General features: G+C 45.1%; 1 protein-coding gene across 2 annotated transcripts in view; it reads right to left on the reverse strand.

Moving 5' to 3' along the window:
• MYH10 (myosin heavy chain 10) overlaps nucleotides 1-18,858 on the reverse strand; it is a 110,406-nt gene that overhangs the window by 3,531 nt on the left and 88,017 nt on the right. For both annotated transcript variants that reach the window (XM_054222071.1, XM_054222070.1), the window contains exons 23-38: nucleotides 18,235-18,372; nucleotides 16,660-16,783; nucleotides 14,221-14,392; nucleotides 13,254-13,466; nucleotides 13,009-13,153; nucleotides 11,383-11,589; nucleotides 9,118-9,222; nucleotides 7,885-8,037; nucleotides 7,299-7,547; nucleotides 6,527-6,739; nucleotides 5,810-6,022; nucleotides 4,333-4,494; nucleotides 2,746-2,874; nucleotides 1,407-1,495; nucleotides 1,034-1,157; nucleotides 718-926 (exon numbers count right to left, since the gene is read on the reverse strand). In XM_054222071.1, coding sequence (XP_054078046.1) covers nucleotides 718-926; nucleotides 1,034-1,157; nucleotides 1,407-1,495; nucleotides 2,746-2,874; nucleotides 4,333-4,494; nucleotides 5,810-6,022; nucleotides 6,527-6,739; nucleotides 7,299-7,547; nucleotides 7,885-8,037; nucleotides 9,118-9,222; nucleotides 11,383-11,589; nucleotides 13,009-13,153; nucleotides 13,254-13,466; nucleotides 14,221-14,392; nucleotides 16,660-16,783; nucleotides 18,235-18,372 — 2,645 coding nt within the window. The remainder of the gene's footprint in view (nucleotides 1-717; nucleotides 927-1,033; nucleotides 1,158-1,406; nucleotides 1,496-2,745; nucleotides 2,875-4,332; nucleotides 4,495-5,809; nucleotides 6,023-6,526; nucleotides 6,740-7,298; nucleotides 7,548-7,884; nucleotides 8,038-9,117; nucleotides 9,223-11,382; nucleotides 11,590-13,008; nucleotides 13,154-13,253; nucleotides 13,467-14,220; nucleotides 14,393-16,659; nucleotides 16,784-18,234; nucleotides 18,373-18,858) is intronic.

Here is an 18,858-nt window from a genome sequence, read left to right on the forward strand (position 1 = left end):
GTGGTTGGCCGGGAGGTAGCTCTGAAAGCGTAAAGCCTCAGCAGCGGAGCAATACCAGGACAGTAACGCAGGCTGGAGCGAGGGATAAGAAGGTGCTTCTTCACAATGAGATTGAGGAGAGCAGCTTTAAAGTCATTGCTACCCAGGAGCACACTCCTCCCGCAGAGCCAAAAGCACAAAGAGAATGGAGATGGTGATGAGACAGCCCACCCGCAGCTTCGGGGAGGAACTAGCGAAAAAAAAAAAAGAACGAACAAAAATTGTGGAGGACCAAGATGGAAAGCACAGACAGGAAGAGCTGCAGAAGGAGTTCTGGCAGAGCACAGGATTCCCCTCGGCTCCCTAAAGCTGTCCCACCTCAGCTGTTCAGCTTGTTCCCTCTAACCAGAGACCAGGTGTCTCAAGGGAACGTTTCATCTTGTCTCAAGAAACTTCCGCAGCAGCCTGTGGATCCTGGCGCCCCCAGCCACCATATTCCCCTGGTTAACTTCAAGAGTCCGTTCAGCCGTTACGGAGCAAGCAGATTCCGAAACTTTCAATCCCAGTTACTTTACAGCTGTCTTGTTAAAGCGGGTCCCCTAAACAGTAGGATTCTCGCTAATAAATCCCAACTCCCGTGCTGCAAGCTCACGTCTCAGCCCTACGTAAACTTAAGGCACGGTGGGCTCAGACATCGAGCTGACAGAGCAACCACAGGCAGACGGATTTGTTCCTTACTTGGCTTCCTGCTCGAGCTGTTCTTCCAGCTGCACAATCTTGGCTTCTAGAGTAGAAATTGTTGCCTTGAATTTAGACTTCACAGATCCCTCCAGTTCCTGCAGCTTGGCTTTCAGCTCTTTGTTCTGCCTTTCCAGCTGCTGCCGTGCATTCTCACTCTTCTGGGCAGCGCTCCGCTCCCCGGCTAGCTCAGAATTAAGAGTGTCAACCTGTCAGAGGAGAAGAATAGAAGGTCATTTGGTGCTATTCAGAGCCTCCACTTAACTGCTCACTGAAACACAGATTGCCCCAACAGCATGGCCAAGAACCGATTCACCTGCAGCGTGGTCTTTCGGAACCGCTCGTTGAGAAGCTCCATGTTGCTCTGCTCTTCCTCGAGCTCTTCCTCCAACTGTGCAATACGAGCTTCCAGCCGGCGCTTCTCATCCAGCAGCGCTGACCTAGAAAGGAAGTATTTGGGTCAAGATACGTTCAGGTCTGATGCAAAGCTACCAGCTAGTTTGCTTCTGCTACTCTAGGCATTGCAAATTATCACGAGAAGCTTCTCTGTAAGCAATTCTCTTCATGACACCACCGGATTTTTATCACGAAGACAAGTCAATAGAGAATTTGCAAGCGGACTGCCGAGAACTACAGCTGCTGGTGCCCGGAGTTCTTCAGATGCACCATTAATACATTTGACGACTCACTTTCCTGAAGCGCTGTTTGCAATCTCGTCAGCCAGCTCGTCCCTCTCTTGCTCAGCATGACGACGGGCTCTTTCAGACGCAGCAAACTCCTGCGAAGGTTTAGGAAAAGATTCATCACAGCATTAGGAATCGCAAAAACTCCGGCAAGCAATCGAGCCTTCTAATAACTTCTGGGAGATGCTGTGAAGTGCGGTATTCCCGAGGTCTTTTCAAGGACAAGCAGAAGCGACAGCTGTAGAAGCTAGCAGGACATCTTGGTATTTCCCCCCTCTCGCTGCCACACGACTACGAGGGATTTACTTCTCCCTGGCCCTGAAGTTTTCCTTGCACAAAGTTAAGGAAAAATAAAACATCTGTGAAAATCAGTAACATTCACACCCTAAACAGCAGGAGAAAACCATTCTGTCGCACGGTCTCACAAACACACTCAGTGTAAAGTGGGCACTAAATTAAGTACATTTTTTAGGTTCTTACAGAGTGCGTAGCACGGATGCAAGCAAAACACAGACAGCAACGGCTTTAGCACAATAGTATAAACAGCGCTGAACCTTCTAGTATAAAACTGCCTTAAACGGTGGAAACACCCAGGCATTTGCTACGAAGGACAATTAAATGCACCACAAGTGCCAGACCAGCAAGTCTGAAGTCCGCAAAAGAATGACACGGAGCTGCCCTAAGTAAGCCGTAGGTGATCTGTAGAGGCTCCAACAGCGAGCAGAGTGAAATCTGAACGATTGCTTCAAACTGTAGTCTGAAGCTAACGCGGGCCAAGAAAGAGGCAGTCTCTCACACGAGGCCATTCCGGTGGCGTTTGACCGTGTGACAGACCAGGGAGACAACGGGAGAGGAGCCGTACGCAGCAGGACTCGGAGCTCTTGCACGAATTGCCGACAACGAGGGAACACCGGCCCGAAAGAGAAAGGGATGAGGCCCTGAGACGGCAGAGTGAAAAACCTCCACAGACTTAAATGGCCCACTGAGGTACTGGGGAGCCTGTCAGCTTTTTATACAGTTCCAATGATCAATTTTAGTACGGACACCGCACTGCACCTTCCACACACTCTCGAGCCGCCTGGCAAATTTTAGTGAGCCCTCCAATCTGTTTAAGCAGTAGTAAAGCTCTCCTGCTTCCCAGGCAGAGAAACGCAAGTCCAGGCTCCTGGAATGACCCTACGAAGGGACAAGGAGCTCACCGATGACCTGGGGCAGGGGGGGAAGAGAAACTTCTCCCGGCTCCCGTTTCTCTCTTCAACTCGCTAGATTGCTTTTTACTTTTTTTACTCTCCGATCTTCACTTTACCCTAGCAAGAAAAACAAATTTCTTGGATTTCAACCTCACCTCTTGGAGCTGGAGTATTTCCGCTTCGAGACCTTTGAGCTTCTTTTCACTCTCTTTGGACTGGGCAAAGATCTCATCTCTGGATGCGCGGGCTTCTTCCAGCTCCCGCTGGTAGTCTTTCATTTGAGCCTGCAGTTGGGAAGCGGGGGAAAGAAAAAGCCATGCTGCGTTAGGACAACCACAAGATTTATTAGCGGCTCTGAAGCATTTTGGCCCTTAAAAGGTAAGGCCTTCCCTCCTAAGCGGCTTCATTCCCCATAAATGCATTTTCAGTTCTTATTTTCATAGGAAAACTTCAATTTTCTCGTCTTCCCATCACTGAATTCCTTGTCAGAAATATCCCATTATAAGACTTCACCTCATTTATCTGCTATATTTCTTGTAGGAAAAAACTCTAATATTAAAGAGCTGCTCAATTACATTTGTCATGAAATTTATGGGAGAGGTAAAGCTCTTGGAACGACTTGTAAAAAAAATTCACTTAAATGGACTAAAAAGCCCCAAACTTATTACAAATATGCAAAGGTCAGAAACTACTCTCAGTGCCGAAGTCACGCAACGCACCGGTTTGCATACCTGGAAGGACGTATTTACGCTTCCCTTAAGAAACACCGTTAACACAGACCGAAATCTTAATCTGCACAAGTTTGACTCGAGACGCTGAGAGAGCCAGATAAGAGTCGGAGAAACCGCATTTAGGTTGTACCCACAGCCGCAGAACACCCCCACCCACGAGAGCACTTACTTCAGGCGCTCGCGCGGGTGTCGGAGCTCAGGTGGGAGCTCCCCGGCTCCCTCTGCCCTTGGACCAGAGCAGCAGGGTACCGCTAGGGACTGGCTCCCTCTTCACCCAGGGCTCGCTTCCAGAACTGCCCTCCTTCTGTTGAAGTAGGATTTGAAGTGGGATGGCCAAGGAATAAAGCGGACAGGGCGGAAAGGCAGTTTTAATTTGCCATATGCTTGCCACGGTCTCGCCACAGCCTCATACTCCTGCAGCTTCAGGCCATAGCACTGAAAAATCTTTGGCGAAACTGAACTGTACCAAATGTTGAATATTTTTTTGGGAATGGGAAATAAACCCTTGACACAAGGACTTTGTTTTTTCTTGCCAAACTAAAAAGAAATGGGCACCTTGGAGCTTTTTAAAAGCAACTAAGATTTACTCCTCCTTTTTCTCTGGAGCGTTTTTGGTTGAAAACGCCTTAAAAAAAAAAAATTCAACGAGTTGAGGAAGCAGCAGTCAGCAAGAGCTGAGCTCAAATCAGTAAACTCAAAGAGACAAAGAACCATAAATTTTAAAAGCGCAGCCTAGAAAGCAATACTCAGTAAATCCTCACGCAAATTGTTGAAATGAGGACGAAGATGACTATTGAGTAGAAGTACATTGGGAACAATCTGAATTCCTTATAGATGAGAGGAGTTTCGAGCAGGTGAGAAGTTCAGGCCAGACACTCTACGACACGTGGCAGCATAGCCGAGTCTGATACTCCTCTTGCCTTCAAGCTACAGAGGTATTTAATGACAAGCAACACCCTGGACAGACTGTCACCAGGAGAGACAGCAGTTCAGTTCGTTAGCTGGGCCCACCTGGAGCTTACGTAGCTGTTTGATTGCTTCATCTCGAGCCTTGTTTGCAGCTTCTATCTGACCTTCCAGGTCTTTGAGATCCATCTCCATTTTCTTCTTGGCCGCCACAGCAAGAGCCTTCTGTTTGCGCTCATCTTCCAGTTCCGCCTCCAGCTCCCGCACCTGTGAAATCAAGGCGTTAACAGGCTCAGCTCCAGGAATGGAGCAAACACCAAGCCCTGGCAAAATGGTTTTGATGAAGCCGAAAGGGCTTTGCAGAGCAGAGTGAACACTACTCGATTGGAAGAGGCTACAGAACGCAAGGTACGTGGGACAACACTGCAGACGGCAAAGCCAACTGCACACATTGGAAGCAGAGATCTCTGAACTGATGGAACAGGAAAACAAAGACAATTGCTCAGTGTCTGAAGCATTTCCATTTCATCTGTTCAGCTACTTAGTGATTAGCTCCTTGCCAAGCGCATCTATCCACATTTAGGTAGCACTCCGGGGCAGACGTCACTAATTCTGACTGAACCGCTAAGAGGAAAATAAGACGTAGAATCACCTCATTTTCTCAAGAAAAAGATGAATTAATTCTCTTTGAAACGGCTGCGCTACTAGCATTTACACACCAACATTTATTTTTTTTTTTTTTCCCAACACAAAACAGAAAAGCAAAGTAGGTAGCCAACACAAACTCATACAAACAATAAAACTGAGAAAGAAATACCACAGGTCACCAACATGGAAGAATATATTTCATTTTGAATCAAGCCTCCCTCCTCGTGCCAGGTCAAGAGCCCTTGCCCAGTGGAAGACAATAGCAATTTTGCACTGCGGTGAACTCCAAAAGCCTTCTAGGCCAACGCTTTTGTTTATTTCTAAGAGATCGCCACATCGGTGATTCTCGGTTATTTTAAGTTTTTGTTTTCTTCTGATAAATCTTGAAATATGAGGTGGTTTTTTTTCCTTAAAGCTTTAGAAATATTAATTTAGAACCATCTTCTCTTACAAACATGACATTTTAAAGGCATTTCTTGAGAATTCTAGTAACACAAAGCAGATCTGAAGAGACTCGAGTCTGGCAGATCTGGAATATTTTGCCACGATTTTCATTTAAGAAACTGTTCACCGAATTCCAGTCCCAGTCTGGGTCAGCATCCATGGATTTACTCCTGTACACCAAATAGGATGGGCCTGAAATACACCCAGGCAGCAACAGCCAAACCTACTTGTGTGTGGAGTGCTTTTGAGACAAAATACAGTTGAGTTGAAGGACCATCGGTGGGAGACTAACGTTAACGGTTGACCGCGGCTAGTCCTCAACACCACCTATTCTATTGTTTGTAAAGATCAGTGACTGGGATTTCTATAGGATGGGACGTTCAAGCAGAGTGTTTTATTTCTCTGGTAGCTACTTATCACCAAAGCCACAGAGATTTGGGAAAAGACCATCACACCCTTCCCACTATGAAGTACAGTAAAACAGACATACTTGTTTAACCAGCATCCTCTTTTTCTCTTCATTCTGTTCATCTCTGGCTTGCAGATCTCTCTCAAACTGGGCTTTCATAGCTTGCATGTTGACCTCTAAACGAAGCTTAGCATCTTCTGTGGCCTGCAATTCATCTTCCAGCTCCTCGAGCTGAGTCCTCATCTCTTCGACCTGTTGCTCTAAAGTTCTCTTTGACTTCTCCAGCTCGTGGACCTAAGCCACAAACATCAATCAGACCCTCTCCTTCAGGTATCTCAACATCAGCAGTTATTAACAGCAAAATAAGGCATTACGTGAACTCAGTACACTACATTTTGTGATGCTCTCAACTGGACAATGAATCAAAACAGGCAGAGCAGCATTTTTAAGTCTATATTAGAGAACCCAACAACCATCTAAGCAGATGATTGGGAGAGATGAGCTGTGCAACGTCACAGAGAAAACGTAGCAGTGGGACACGCTCTTTAAATCTAGCACCAGTACTGTTACTCGTTTCCCAGCAACTTCTGCTCTCCATGTCTTCACATCTTTTTAGAAGGCCTGATGTTAATAAAGCCCACCCTCTTATTCTGAGCATTAATTCATCCAGAATTTGGGGTTACGAGTCAGCTTCAAGAAGTTCTATTTTTGTGTCGAATACACTTCTCCAGCCCGGGAGTTTTCCTGTGTTATTCCCTACGCAGTATATAATGAAATAGGGTGTGGAAACATACTTACGTTTTTGCCCACATCATCTTTAGAGCTCATTAAGTCTTCCATATCTGCACGCAACTGTTTGTTCTGTCTTTCAAATTCTTCCTTAGCTTCCAGGGCTTCTTCCAAAGCCCGAGCTAGTGACAGTGCTTTGGTTTCCTTCTCCCTTGCTTCTGCTTCAGCACGATCTCTTTCCTCTGCGTATCTGGCAGAAATGTTCTTTTCTTCTGCCAGCATCTGAACATAAGAAATAATTAATCCAGCTCATAAGTTCTCTGATCAGGTCCTTCCTGCCTCAGGTGTTTAGTCAATGAAGTGGTTAATGCTCCAAGTTTAATTGGCCTTCAGAAGCTGTCTCGTCTCAATCTTGATCAAAGCGTTAGTAAGAAAACAGCTACATCTACTCTGGGATGAGGTGAGGAGAGCAAGCCACTAATCAAGGTTAACTAAGTTTTATATTATTTTCATCTTTCAGTCTTCACATCCTTTCTTAGTCTATCTTGAAGGATTACAATAATACTCTTCTTCAGTTTTTGTTCCAATATAATTTCCTTCTTGTATCTAAAGAGCTCATTACTTGATCTAACAAGACTCAAAGCTGGCATTTAACTCACTGAAACTGTAAGTGACAAGTTACTCTTAAAAAAGGCCAAGCTGCTCACAAAAGATCTATCAATAACCACAGTACTTTAGGCAGACCCTTCTTTAGACAAGGCTCGTTTATGCAGTAGCAACAGAAACAAGATGCCACTTAAAAAATCATAGAAAGGAGGAAGATGACAGGAAACTAGACTACCTGATCAAACTTCTTCTGCTTTTTCTCCAAGTTAGAAACAATCTGGCGCTGATGATCTAAATCTACCATCAAGTCATCCAGTTCTTGCTGCAGGCGATTCTTTGTCTTTTCCAGTTTGTCATAAGCCATTGCCTTCTCCTCTAGGCGCTGGCTTAAGGACTCCATGTCCTTCAGTAATTTCTTCTTATTTTCCTCCAGGCCTTCAATGGTTCCCAAGTCATCATCTACCTTTTTCTTAGCCTCAGCCAACTGAAATTTAATAAAAGAAAATAACGCTCCTTAGCGCATCACGAGAAGGAACAAAAAGCATCAGGTCCAAAATACAAAACCAGAAATAGATGTTACTGCTGAAGTAACACAAAAATTGTGAGCTAGCAGCACACTACGCGGGGGAAAGCGCTGCCTGCTCCAGTTTGCTGTACCAGTCATTGCTGCAATGGAGAAAGACCACAGGAAATGTTATTCCAAAATCCGGTCTAGCACGTGTGCAAGTTACATGACATTTTTCCAAGAGGTTTGGGACACCAGTTCACTTCACCTGAAATGCGCAGGCCCTACACCAGGCCCGCCATTTCCAGCAGCTTACCTGTGACTGCAAGGCGAGCATCTGCTTCTCCAAGTTCTTTCTGGCCTCCTCTTCCTCTTCCTGCTGCTCTTGCAGGTTGTTCTTCTCCTCTTCCAGCTGCCTAATCCTGCTGCTCAGGTTGAGTTTCTGGCGGGTCTCTTCCTGAAGCAGCTCCTGTTGCACAAACAGGCAAATTCCAAGTTCAGTTTGGTTCACAGTGTGTTAACCGCGGCCTTGGGCTACCACCCTCCATTACTGCAAATGGAATTTCAGGTCTGATTATTTTTCTCACAGCAGTTTTGTACAAGGACACGCTTATGAAGACATCTGGAATTTGGGTTTTCAAAAAGGCCCCGCTCATTCGTTTTGGGGACGCTTAAGCCTTTATAAAGCATATTTCCGATCAGGGAATCCATGCCACTGTCTCTTCTAGAGGTTAATGGATGATACTTTTCCGTCTTTAAAGGGACAAGCAGAGGAGTCACCTTCAAAACGTATATGCTTGTCTGAAAGAAGGAAAATAGAGTCCCTGTTTTAAACCACCTGGAAAGAATACATGGCAGCAAATCCTGCCCCGGCAGCACGCTTCCAAGTTTTGCTGCACTGCTTAAATATAAAGGTCAGTTTGAAGACAGCTGTAATTTGGCAGTGGAAACTTCTGTCGTAACGGAGACTAATGAAAGGCGTAAAGACCATTTCCACCCCCCACCCTGTTCCTCACAGACCCTTCCAATTGTGATTCAAACGTTATTCAAGTAGTCACCATTAGGATTTTTATATGGGGGGGTGGGGGGGAAATATCAAAAAAAGCGCACGTTTAAGTGATGAATACATACATAAAGCTGTATTATTTAAATCAAAACCAAACACTGGCAGTTTTAAAGAAGCTGTCAGTAAGAGACAGGGTATTGTCCCTTGTGCCTTTCATATACCCCAAGGATCTTATTTACATCAACATTCTACTTGGAAAGGCTTTTTTGACTTTATATTTCTCTCCTACAGAGACTAAGAAATAAAAGAGAAACTGAATGGCTACAGTCTATCGAGTAATGAAACTTAGATCAGGAAAAACTGGCCCCACACGTAGCTGAGCAGTCATTATACATCACGTTTCACTAGGCTTCAACGGGAAACACAGCTTTTACGCAAGGGACTTTCCAAGCCATGAATGACAATGTATTTTCTGTTATGCAGTCAGCATTTCAAGAAGGAACAAAGCTTCCATGCAAAGTTCAAGCTTCACTGCACACACACCTGCGTATCCTGGAGCTGCGATTCCAAACTGGCCGCATCCTTGGCAAACTTAATGCCTTTCTTCTCTGCTTCCTCCAGGAGACTCGAGACATTATCCAGCTCGTTCTGCAAAGCAAGCAGTCTAAAGGTAACAGCCTGCAGCTGACTCACGGCAAAGCTTACGTCCCAGCGGGAGGCTGGAACCGCGGAACACAAAACCTCAACGAATTCCAGGTATGGCAAGACAACAACAGATCCCAGTACAGAGATACAACAAGCTAAAAATAGTGAAGTTTGGTTAGAAACTTGAAATGGGATGTCAATCCTGAACGCAAGGGTATAACCTCACAAGAGTTAGGCGTGCTATTTGGCCCAATATCCGCATTCCCACTTAAATGCTATTTTAATCATAGGACCATATATTTTACAGGACTGTTAATTCAGGGATTATCAGGGTGGCAGCTGAGTTAAAAGCATCACTGCAGGAGAAAGAGGTTACTGCCAGGTGCCAGCTCTGCTATTTTAGGCTACGCCGCTTGTATGCACAGCGAGAGACTGCCTGAACGCTTCCCCTGAAAAGAACAGGGCCATTCCCCTTTTGAAGCACTTTAGCTTGATTTACCTAAAGTACTTGTTGCTGCAGTTTAGAAGTCAGCCCCGACTGCATTTTGTCCATTTTCTCCATTTTCCAGGAGAACAGGCCTTGACTTGCCATCACCACCTGTCAAGCTCCAGACTTTGAAGCACGAAAGGAAGCTTGTGGCCATCACCACTCAGTACGTTTTTGCTCACACCGACAAAGGAGCTCAGCCCAATCTACTCAAATGAGCTCAGCCCAATCTACTCAGTTCCACACCCAGGCCAGAAACCTGTAGGCCAGCTGTCACCAGAGCCTCCTACAGGATTTGCTCTCTAGGATGGGAAGCCATATATTTAAAAGCCGCTATAATTCTCACATAGCCCAAAAAGTTCAGGATTAACATCACGGCTGTGCAGCTATCTCCACCTGAGGCACGTCACCACTTTAAGGCTCCTCAAGTACATGAGTGTATGACTGACATCACCTCCCACATCAACTACAGACCCAGTTCCTGTAGACCCAGCTCCATCTTTGCAAGTCATTTCTCCTAGCCATTTCTGCACGTGCTTAAGGCTTTTACTTTCTTGCATATTTTTTCAGCAGTTTAGGACATTCGGAGGATAAGGAACTGGCTGGATGGCCGCACTCAAAGGGTTGCAGTCAATGGCTCAATTGGTGGAAACACCGGAAACCGGTGACGAGCGGCGTTCCTCAGGGGTCAGAACTGGGACCAGTGCTCTTTAACGTCTTTGGCAGTGACATGGACAGTGGGATCGAGTGCCCCCGTCAGCAAGTTTGCCGATGACACCAAGCTGTGTGGCACAGTCGACACGCTGGAGTGAAGGGATGCCATCCAGAGGGACCTGGACAGGCTGGAGAGGTGGGCCCGTGCAAACCTCATGAAGTTCAACCAGGCCAATTGCAAGGTCCTGCACCTGGGTCATGGCAATCCCAGGCACAAATACAGATTGGGTGGAGAATGGCTTGAGAGCAGCCCTGAGGAGAAGGACTTGGGGGTGCTGATGGCTGAGAAACTCAACATGGGCAGGCAATGCACACTGGCAGCCCAGAAAGCCAACCGCATCCTGGGCTGCATGAAAAAAAGCGTGGCCAGCAGGTCGAGGGAGGGGATTCTGCCCCTCTGCTCCGCTCTGGTGAGACCCCACCTGAAGCACTGTGTCCAGCTGTGGAGCCCTCAGCACAAGAAGGACATGGACCTGTTGGAGGGGGGCCAGAGGAGGCCACAAAGATGATCCAAGGGCTGGAGCCCCTCTGCTGTGAGGACAGGCTGAGAGAGCTGGGTGGGTTCAGCCTGGAGAAGAGAAGGCTCCGGGGAGACCTTAGAGCCCCTTCCAGTCCCTAAACAGGGCCCATAGGAAAGCTGGGGAGGGACTCTGGATCAGGAACTAGAGTGACAGGACGAGGGGTAACGGTTTTAAACTGAAGGAGGGGAGATTTAGAGTGGACATTAGGAAGAAATTCTTCACTATGAGGCGGTGAGCCCCTGGCCCAGGTTGCCCAGAGAAGCTGTGGCTGCCCCATCCCTGGAGGGGTTCAAGGCCAGGTTGGCCGGGGCTTGGAGCAACCTGGGCTGGTGGGAGGTGTCCCTGCCCAGGGCAGGGGGTGGCACTGGGTGGGCTTTAAGGTCCCTTCCAACCTAAACCAGTCTATGATTCTATGACTCTATGACTTGCATACAGCCTTACCTGTAGCTTGTTAGCTTTCTCTGCCAGTTCCACCCTCAACCTTTCTCCTTCTGTGACCTTCGCCGTTAGCTCTTGCACCTGAGCATCGAGCTTCTTCCTCTTATGCTCAGACTCTGCCTTGACCTGCTGCAGTACCTTCACTTCGCAGGCTAACTCCTTGTTGTCAGACTCTAGGCCTTGCTTGTTTTTTTCAAGATTTGCCTTGAACTAGGAAAAAACAAAAAGAAAAGAAATTCAACGCTTTGTTACAGAGCAATAAAGTTTTCTGCTAAAAATACTCAGCCCAGGAAATCAGGTTTACAAGTTAAAAGCCAAGTGCTCAGCAAGTTGTAAGTAGGGAGCATTTAAAATGCTGCCATGTAACATTCTGTGTATGTTAGCCCAAAAAATGAGTTTTTCAAGTTATTCCACTCTCAGATATCACAGGTACCAGTGAGGACCAGAAGATACTTCTATGAATTCAGCGAGCCCTGGGATGTGGGCGCTGTACAGCGAGCCAGCAGCACTGCAAGTAGGCAGGAATGTGCCCATTAACAGATCAGCATGGCTCATCTCACAGAAATAAAAGGAAAGATATCGACGAAAGCTGCCCTGATTTTAGTAGGCGTAGCAGCCTGGAAGTGCCTAACAAAGCACTTTTCACCACTGCACTGACATTTGTCAAAAAACCTTTTGAAAAAACTAATAATTGGCATACGGGATGTTTAAGTCCCATTCTTACTGTATCACAAGAACTAGACATCATCAGGACCTTTGTTTAAGATTGCAGGGTATTTTTCCATCTTCTCATACTCTTATTGAGAAGATTTAACGAATAAGGAGCAGAAGACATGCAGGCGAATAAACTATAATTTTCACCCTCTTTAACTGCACCGTTTCTCACTTAGTATTTTAAATTAAGGAACCTTGTGACGTATTCTCTACATAAAAATATTACTACAGTATACGAACAGTTCACAGACACACATTCGTGAATGACCAAGACTATAATTTCACCAACTAAAGATACTGGGGGTTTTCTGGCAGCGTGGGAATAATTCTACTTTTGAAGGCGACACTCGAGCTACACCAGCAGGAGCCCCGCTATCCAGGTGTGCTGCCTCCTGCCTGCTCCAGTGGTGGTCGCCAGTTTGCACAGCTGTGTTGTGTTCTCCGGTAAGGTATCTGACACCCACGGGTATCTGGCACTGGAGGTCACAGCACAAGCACAAAGTTCAGAGCGGGTGGAAGAACTTTTACACTACCTGCCCCCCGCAGTTCAGCATTTGTGAGTGCTGACGTTACCATCACCTTCTTTGAAAGCATTTTGTAGTTCACTCCTGCAGAGAACTGCTTTTCACCAAATTAGCTTGTGGACTGCTGGAGAATTCCTACAGAAGTACTACATGATTTATCTCTAGCTGCGCCGTTTCCAAGCCTAATGAACACCTTTCAGATGCCGAGACTGTCTAAAAGTTGGAATATACTCAAACCAGCGTGATATATTTGATTCAACTGCAATTGTCATGCACGTATGGAGGACAACTTCGCTTTGCAGGTATCAGCGGAAGGGACTGCAACACTTATGGTACTTATAAAAAGTCCCAAAGCAGAAAAGTGTATTTCTGTAATTCGTTTTCTTCTCACCCTTTTGGCCTGTTCAAGCTGTTCAGAGAGCTCTTCCAGAGCAGTAGCGTGCCTCTGCCTGATTTCCTGGATCTGCGCTTCATGGTTTTTGGTTTCCTCTTCAATTGCTTTCTTCAGTTCCGCCACCTCCTGCTCACGCTTTGTCCTAGAGGAAGCATCAAGAGTTATCAAAATCAACATTTGAGTCTTTCGTAAATCAAAGATTAATTTTAATGGTCCCTTTTTACACAGACGTATGATCCTACCTCAGCTCTTGCTGCGCTGCAGTGGTATCCAAGGTATCTTCCAGTTCGGTTTTTAAAGCCTCCAACTCTTCACTTAAATCTCTCTTCTGCTTTTCTGCCTTGTTGCGTGATGCCTTCTCAGATTCAAGGTCCTCCTGGAGTTCTGCAATTTGAGCCTGCAACTCTCTTATCACTTTCAGTGCGTTGTTTTTCTGAACTGCTTCTTCATCACCTCTGTTAAACAGAGGCACAACAGTTAATGACATTCCATACCTTCAGATCCATTCTCGTAACAGTCTGGCATTATTTAAAATTACGTACATAAACGATATCTTAACTTTTCCACTAGAATAAAACCGACCTTCTGAAACTTCATAGATAGAAAACCACTACTGTTATACTCCAGCCCCCGACAAGCGCAGTGCCCCAGGTACTAAAGATGCACTATCGGAATGACCCTGCGTCCAAGTTTACACTCAAGTTTACATTTTACACTGTCCCAAAAATGCACCATCTGTAGAATTTTCTCTTCCCGCAAAACTATAGATCATCACTCAGAAAACACAAAAGGTGTTTAGCTTGTAACATGTGACCGCAAGGCTACCACACACGTCTTGATAAGGCCTGTCCTACCCCATCACTGGAAGTCCTCTACCAAGAAGGCTCACTGAGAATGACGTGCTTTTTTCCTCTTGAGGCTGAAACTCTGGGAGACAAAAAAAAGCTTCCAGAGCCCAAACGCTATTATACCCCGGTGAAACTTATTTTAGTGCAGCTTTGCAGAGCAAGGATGCTGATAGAACACTGAATGCCATTTTTTGCCGCGTCGATGCACAGCACAGGTGCCTACAGATGCTCTAGCACAAACGTGAACTGGTTTCTGCTGTAACGTTCCCAGTTCCGATACGTTTGCAGTGAACTGCAATTCCGTCTGGGAAAGCAGGTTTCTACCACACTTCTGTAGTCATAAGCCCCGTCGCGCTCTGACCTAGCAAGAGCAGCCTGGAGTTCTTCCTCTTTCTTGGCCAGCTGGATCTTTAGCTCTTCAATCTGGGCTTGCAGCTCAGCGATTTGGTCCTGTAGGTCTGTCGTTTCGCCATCCAGTTTTCTTTTAGCTTTTTCTAGTTCTTGACGAGTCTTCTCCTCCTTTTTTAAGCGCTCTAAGGAAGCAAAGAGTGATATTTATATGCAATTTTTATTCTTGTCATCCTCAGAAGGTTTGGGGTGGCAAGGAGGGTGGGAAGGTTAATTTATACTGTGTCAGTTCTTTCTCCAGTCTGCAGCTGGAAGATGACTGGGAAAGATGAAATAGCAAAGTCAAACTGTATGATTTCGATAGAAAGTCAAGAAAAAGTCAATTATTGGAGAAAAAAGTTTGGCATAAGGGAACAGAAACATAACCTCATCTTGAGAAAAAATAAGGAATGGGATCTAACAGAAGAGCAGTTTGAGCTTCTAGGCCAAATGATCACAGACATCATGATTCAAAAATGAGTATCAACTACAGACCGGAAAAAATGATGGCTTGCATAGTCTTGGAAGGGCTGGGCTAGGCTCCAAAAGGTCTACTGGAAAACAGTGTAACTTAAAGAAAACTTGGATAAACAGTTTTTGCAAGTATCTGTGTCACTAACTCGCATCCCATCGATATTTCGCAAGACTTTGCGACCCTGCGGGCTTCCCTGAGGGCTGTAGCCGACCAACTCCTGCCCTAAGGTACCTCTTTGTGAAAACCACCCAGTTATCGGTGCCGTAACAACAAAACACATTAAGTTGATCTGCCTGTTGTCTGATTAAGATGGTTACTGGCTGCATTGTTTACGGTTAGCTAATGACCAGGTATATAAGCTATCTAAGTCACAGGAAGGTTTTGCCAAACCACTGGTGCTCAGCATGGCATTAGCGTAATTCTAAATGCATTAGCATGAGCCTAAGTTATTAGACTTGTTCAATACTTATGGGTCCTCAGTGCAGAGATTTCTCTCACACCCTTCCTAAGGCTGCTACTGGATCAGGACATCATCTTGAAAAGGGAGCCCTCTTCAAGGATCATCTCTTCGAGCCACCCACCGCTACCTGGCATTTTCCAGACAATCTAAAGTAACACTGGTTTTCTCTAAACAGTTCTTCATTCCAAAAAAATAGCACTTTCCCCCTCTGTTTTTACATTATATTTCTGGTGAGTGACAGAACAGTGTCATAAGACCCAATTTGGTAATTGAGAAAGTTCATAGTAAACTGAATTAGGGTGTTTTGTGTTTTTTTTTTCTCAAATTCCAGAGCCTAGCGGTGCCAAGCCCCTAGCAGAGAATCTTAATGGCTTCTTGAATCACATCCAAGAGTAAATATCATTTTACTGTGCTTTACTAGCCAAGAAATTGCATGCCTTATATTTAAGCTTTAATTTCCATTTCTAAGGCCATCAATCTTGGAATGGTACCATAACCAAACACATCTGTCGAGTATCTTCAGAAACACTAGTCCTGATTTAAGCACGTAACTAATCAAGTATTATTTTCCACTGCGTAAAGCTTACTTATGCCCATCTTAAGGTCTGTGAATATGGTTTTTAAAGAAAAGGTACATCAATCACCTATTATCCCTATTATTTCAATACGTTCCTATACAGGTAAGATTAAATTTTGGTATTCTTCCATAAGCACATCAGTTTTAAAATATGTAGCAAGACAGGCCGTAATAGAGTCAGTGAAAAAAAATATTTCCAAATTAGGGCACAGAGAGCGACTTTGCCTTATATTTTGCAACTTTGACTTGGCAGTTTATTAACATTGCACAATAGCTATTTACAGCTATAAAAATAAGTAATTTAAAAAAAAACCACAAACATAAAATCAAGAAAGGTTACGTATAGGGCTAGTTCAGCCTATGACAACATGGGCAAAACCATCAGAAATAAATGCCATAGAAATGGAACCCTTTTAGATAAACAAAGCACTAAGAAAAGCAAAACAATTCAGATTTGCTTATCCAAAAAAATATTAGAAGCCTAATGAATGCCTACGAACATTCTTCCAGAAACACGTTGTTCTAAAGTGTTAACATAGAAAAGCGTAGCAGCTTCCCAAGAGAGAGATGTTTTACCTTGTTACTAAGGGATGCACGCAACAGCAGGAACTTGAGCGTGTCCATAAACGAAATGGATTCTCAAAAATGAAAAACTAACAAGCTAAACATGAGAAACGCTGAGCAGCCAGACCCAACACGTCTTGCAAGCGTCTTTCTAATGCTTTAGAAAGATTTATCTAAATCTCTCAAGATTTAGACAAAAACAACAGCTGTTAAGGTATCTACATATAAGATCCCACTTGGCAGACTGGACCCGATCCTGCACACATCGCGACAAGTGATCTGTTCCTTCCCAGCACAATGTCCAAGCTGTTAACAGGCAGACGTAGCAAGAACAAACCTTCCAAATCGGTGATCATCATTTCCTGCTTATTCTTGAGTTTGGCCAAGTTTTTGGCCTTTTCTTCTTCTTCAGCCAGCTGAGAAGTACATTCAGCAATTCGATCCTCCATCAGCTTCTTTTCCTAATTAGGAGAAAGGGGAGAAAGAATAAATGCTAAAATACAATTTGAAGAGTCTCTGAGCAGCACAAATAACTGAATGTACAAAATCCATACAGAGGTCTCATCCAGCGTATATAATCACGGAATCACGGAATCTTCAGAGTTGGAAGGGACCTCTAGAGATCATCTAGTCCAACTCCCCTGCTAAAGCAGGATTGCCTAAAGCACATCCCTCAGGGCTGCATCCAGGCGGGTCTTGAAAATCTCCAGAGAAGGGGACTCCACAACCTCCCTGGGCAGCCTGTTCCAGTGCTCTGTCACCCTCACTGTAAAGAAGTTTTTCCGTGTATTTGAACGGAACTTCCTATGTTCTAGCTTGTGCCCATTGCCCCTTGTCCTGTCACTGGGAACCATTGAAAAGAGCCTGGCTCCGTCCTCCTTAAAGCCACCCTTTAGGTACTTGTAAACATTAATCAGGTCCCCCCTCAACCTTCTCTTCTCCAGGCTAAAGAGTCCCAGCTCTTTCAGCCTTTCCTCGTAAGGGAGGTGCTCCAGTCCCATAATCATCTTGGTTGCCCTTCGCTGGACTCACTCCAGTAGTTCCCTGTCCCTCTTGAACTGGGGAGCCCAAAACTGGACACAATACTCCAGTTGTGGGCTCACCAGTGCAGAGTAGAGGGGGAGAATGACCTCCCTCGACCTACTGGCCACAGTCTTCCCTATGCAGCCCAGGATGCCATTGGCCTTCTTGGCGACAAGGGCACACTGCTGGCTCATGGATAATTTGCTGTCTACCAGGACCCCCAGGTCCTTCTCCTCAGAGCTGCTTCCCAGCATGTCCACCCCTAACATATACTGGTGCTTGGCATTCTTCCTTCCCAGGTGCAGGACCCTACACTTGCTTTTGTTGAACCTCATTTGGTTCTTCTCTGCCCAGCTCTCCAGCCTGTCCAGGTCACACTGGATGGCAGCACGGCCCTCTGGAGTGTCGGCCACCCCTCCCAGCTTCGTATCATCAGCAAACTTGCTGAGGATACACTCTGTCCCCTCATCTAGGTCATTAATGAATAATACAGCATTTCTTTCAAGTGACTGACCCGTCAATATTAAGGATCTATTGGAAAAAAGAGAAACATGAACATTTGTTTTCCAAGAAAGCGAGACTCGGAATTTGGTTTTAGGACGGCATTTGCTGTACGCTTTTGGAAATCTGTTTGCAGAGAACAACAGTAGCTATAATAACGCTGTTTCCAGCTCTTAGATTTGGAAGACTCATGGAACTAGAAAGAATGCATGGCAAAAGGTCGTTCAAAAGAAGTTCCAAGTGTCTCAGCTTCAACCTGTTCAAACCCACAAATCTTCAGACACAAGCTTTATAGATAATGCAAGAGCAGTCACAGATGTTTTGAGAGCTCTCACTTGGCACTGCTATTACTTATGTGCAGAATCTCCACCACGCCTACTGGTCTCACCTTCAAAAATTTGGAATTTTGGTCCTCTAACAGTAGGATCTCTTCCTCCATCTTCTTGATCTTGGCTTCAGCTGTCACTTTTTCAAGCTGCAACTTCTGTCGAGCTCCTTCCTCCTCATCAAGCTGTTCCTCCAGGTCCTGGGAAGAAAAGCAATTGCATCCGTGCATTTTCCAGGTTACCCATGGGTTTTTTGGTTTTGTTTTTTTGTTTTAACTTGGTGAAAAATGATTATTATTTTGAAAAGCCACCTGCCTTAAACTAACACTAAAAATGCATTCACTTTGTTAGATTCATTTAGAGTATCAATGATCTGGTAATGAAATTAAGGGCCATGTGAAACACGTGGAATTTCTTTACACTCTGTATTTCAGCTTTGGCTGAAATATGCTGTACAGGCAACATACACTCACGCCACCAGAGAGTCTTTCACCTTCCTAATTTTGAACATAAAATAAATTTTTAAAAAATCTACTTAATGACAACCAGATCAGACCAGACTGCAGACTCTCAGCCATACATTAATGGACATTTATCAAACAGCACCAAGAGCTGTGAGATGTGGGGTTTATGTCCCCTTCAGGTACATTGAATATTTTGAAAACCAGATAGGTTCTCGGGTGTTC

Source organism: Rissa tridactyla, chromosome 15 (genome assembly GCF_028500815.1).
Source record: "Rissa tridactyla isolate bRisTri1 chromosome 15, bRisTri1.patW.cur.20221130, whole genome shotgun sequence".
Classification (NCBI taxonomy): Eukaryota; Metazoa; Chordata; class Aves; order Charadriiformes; family Laridae; genus Rissa; species Rissa tridactyla.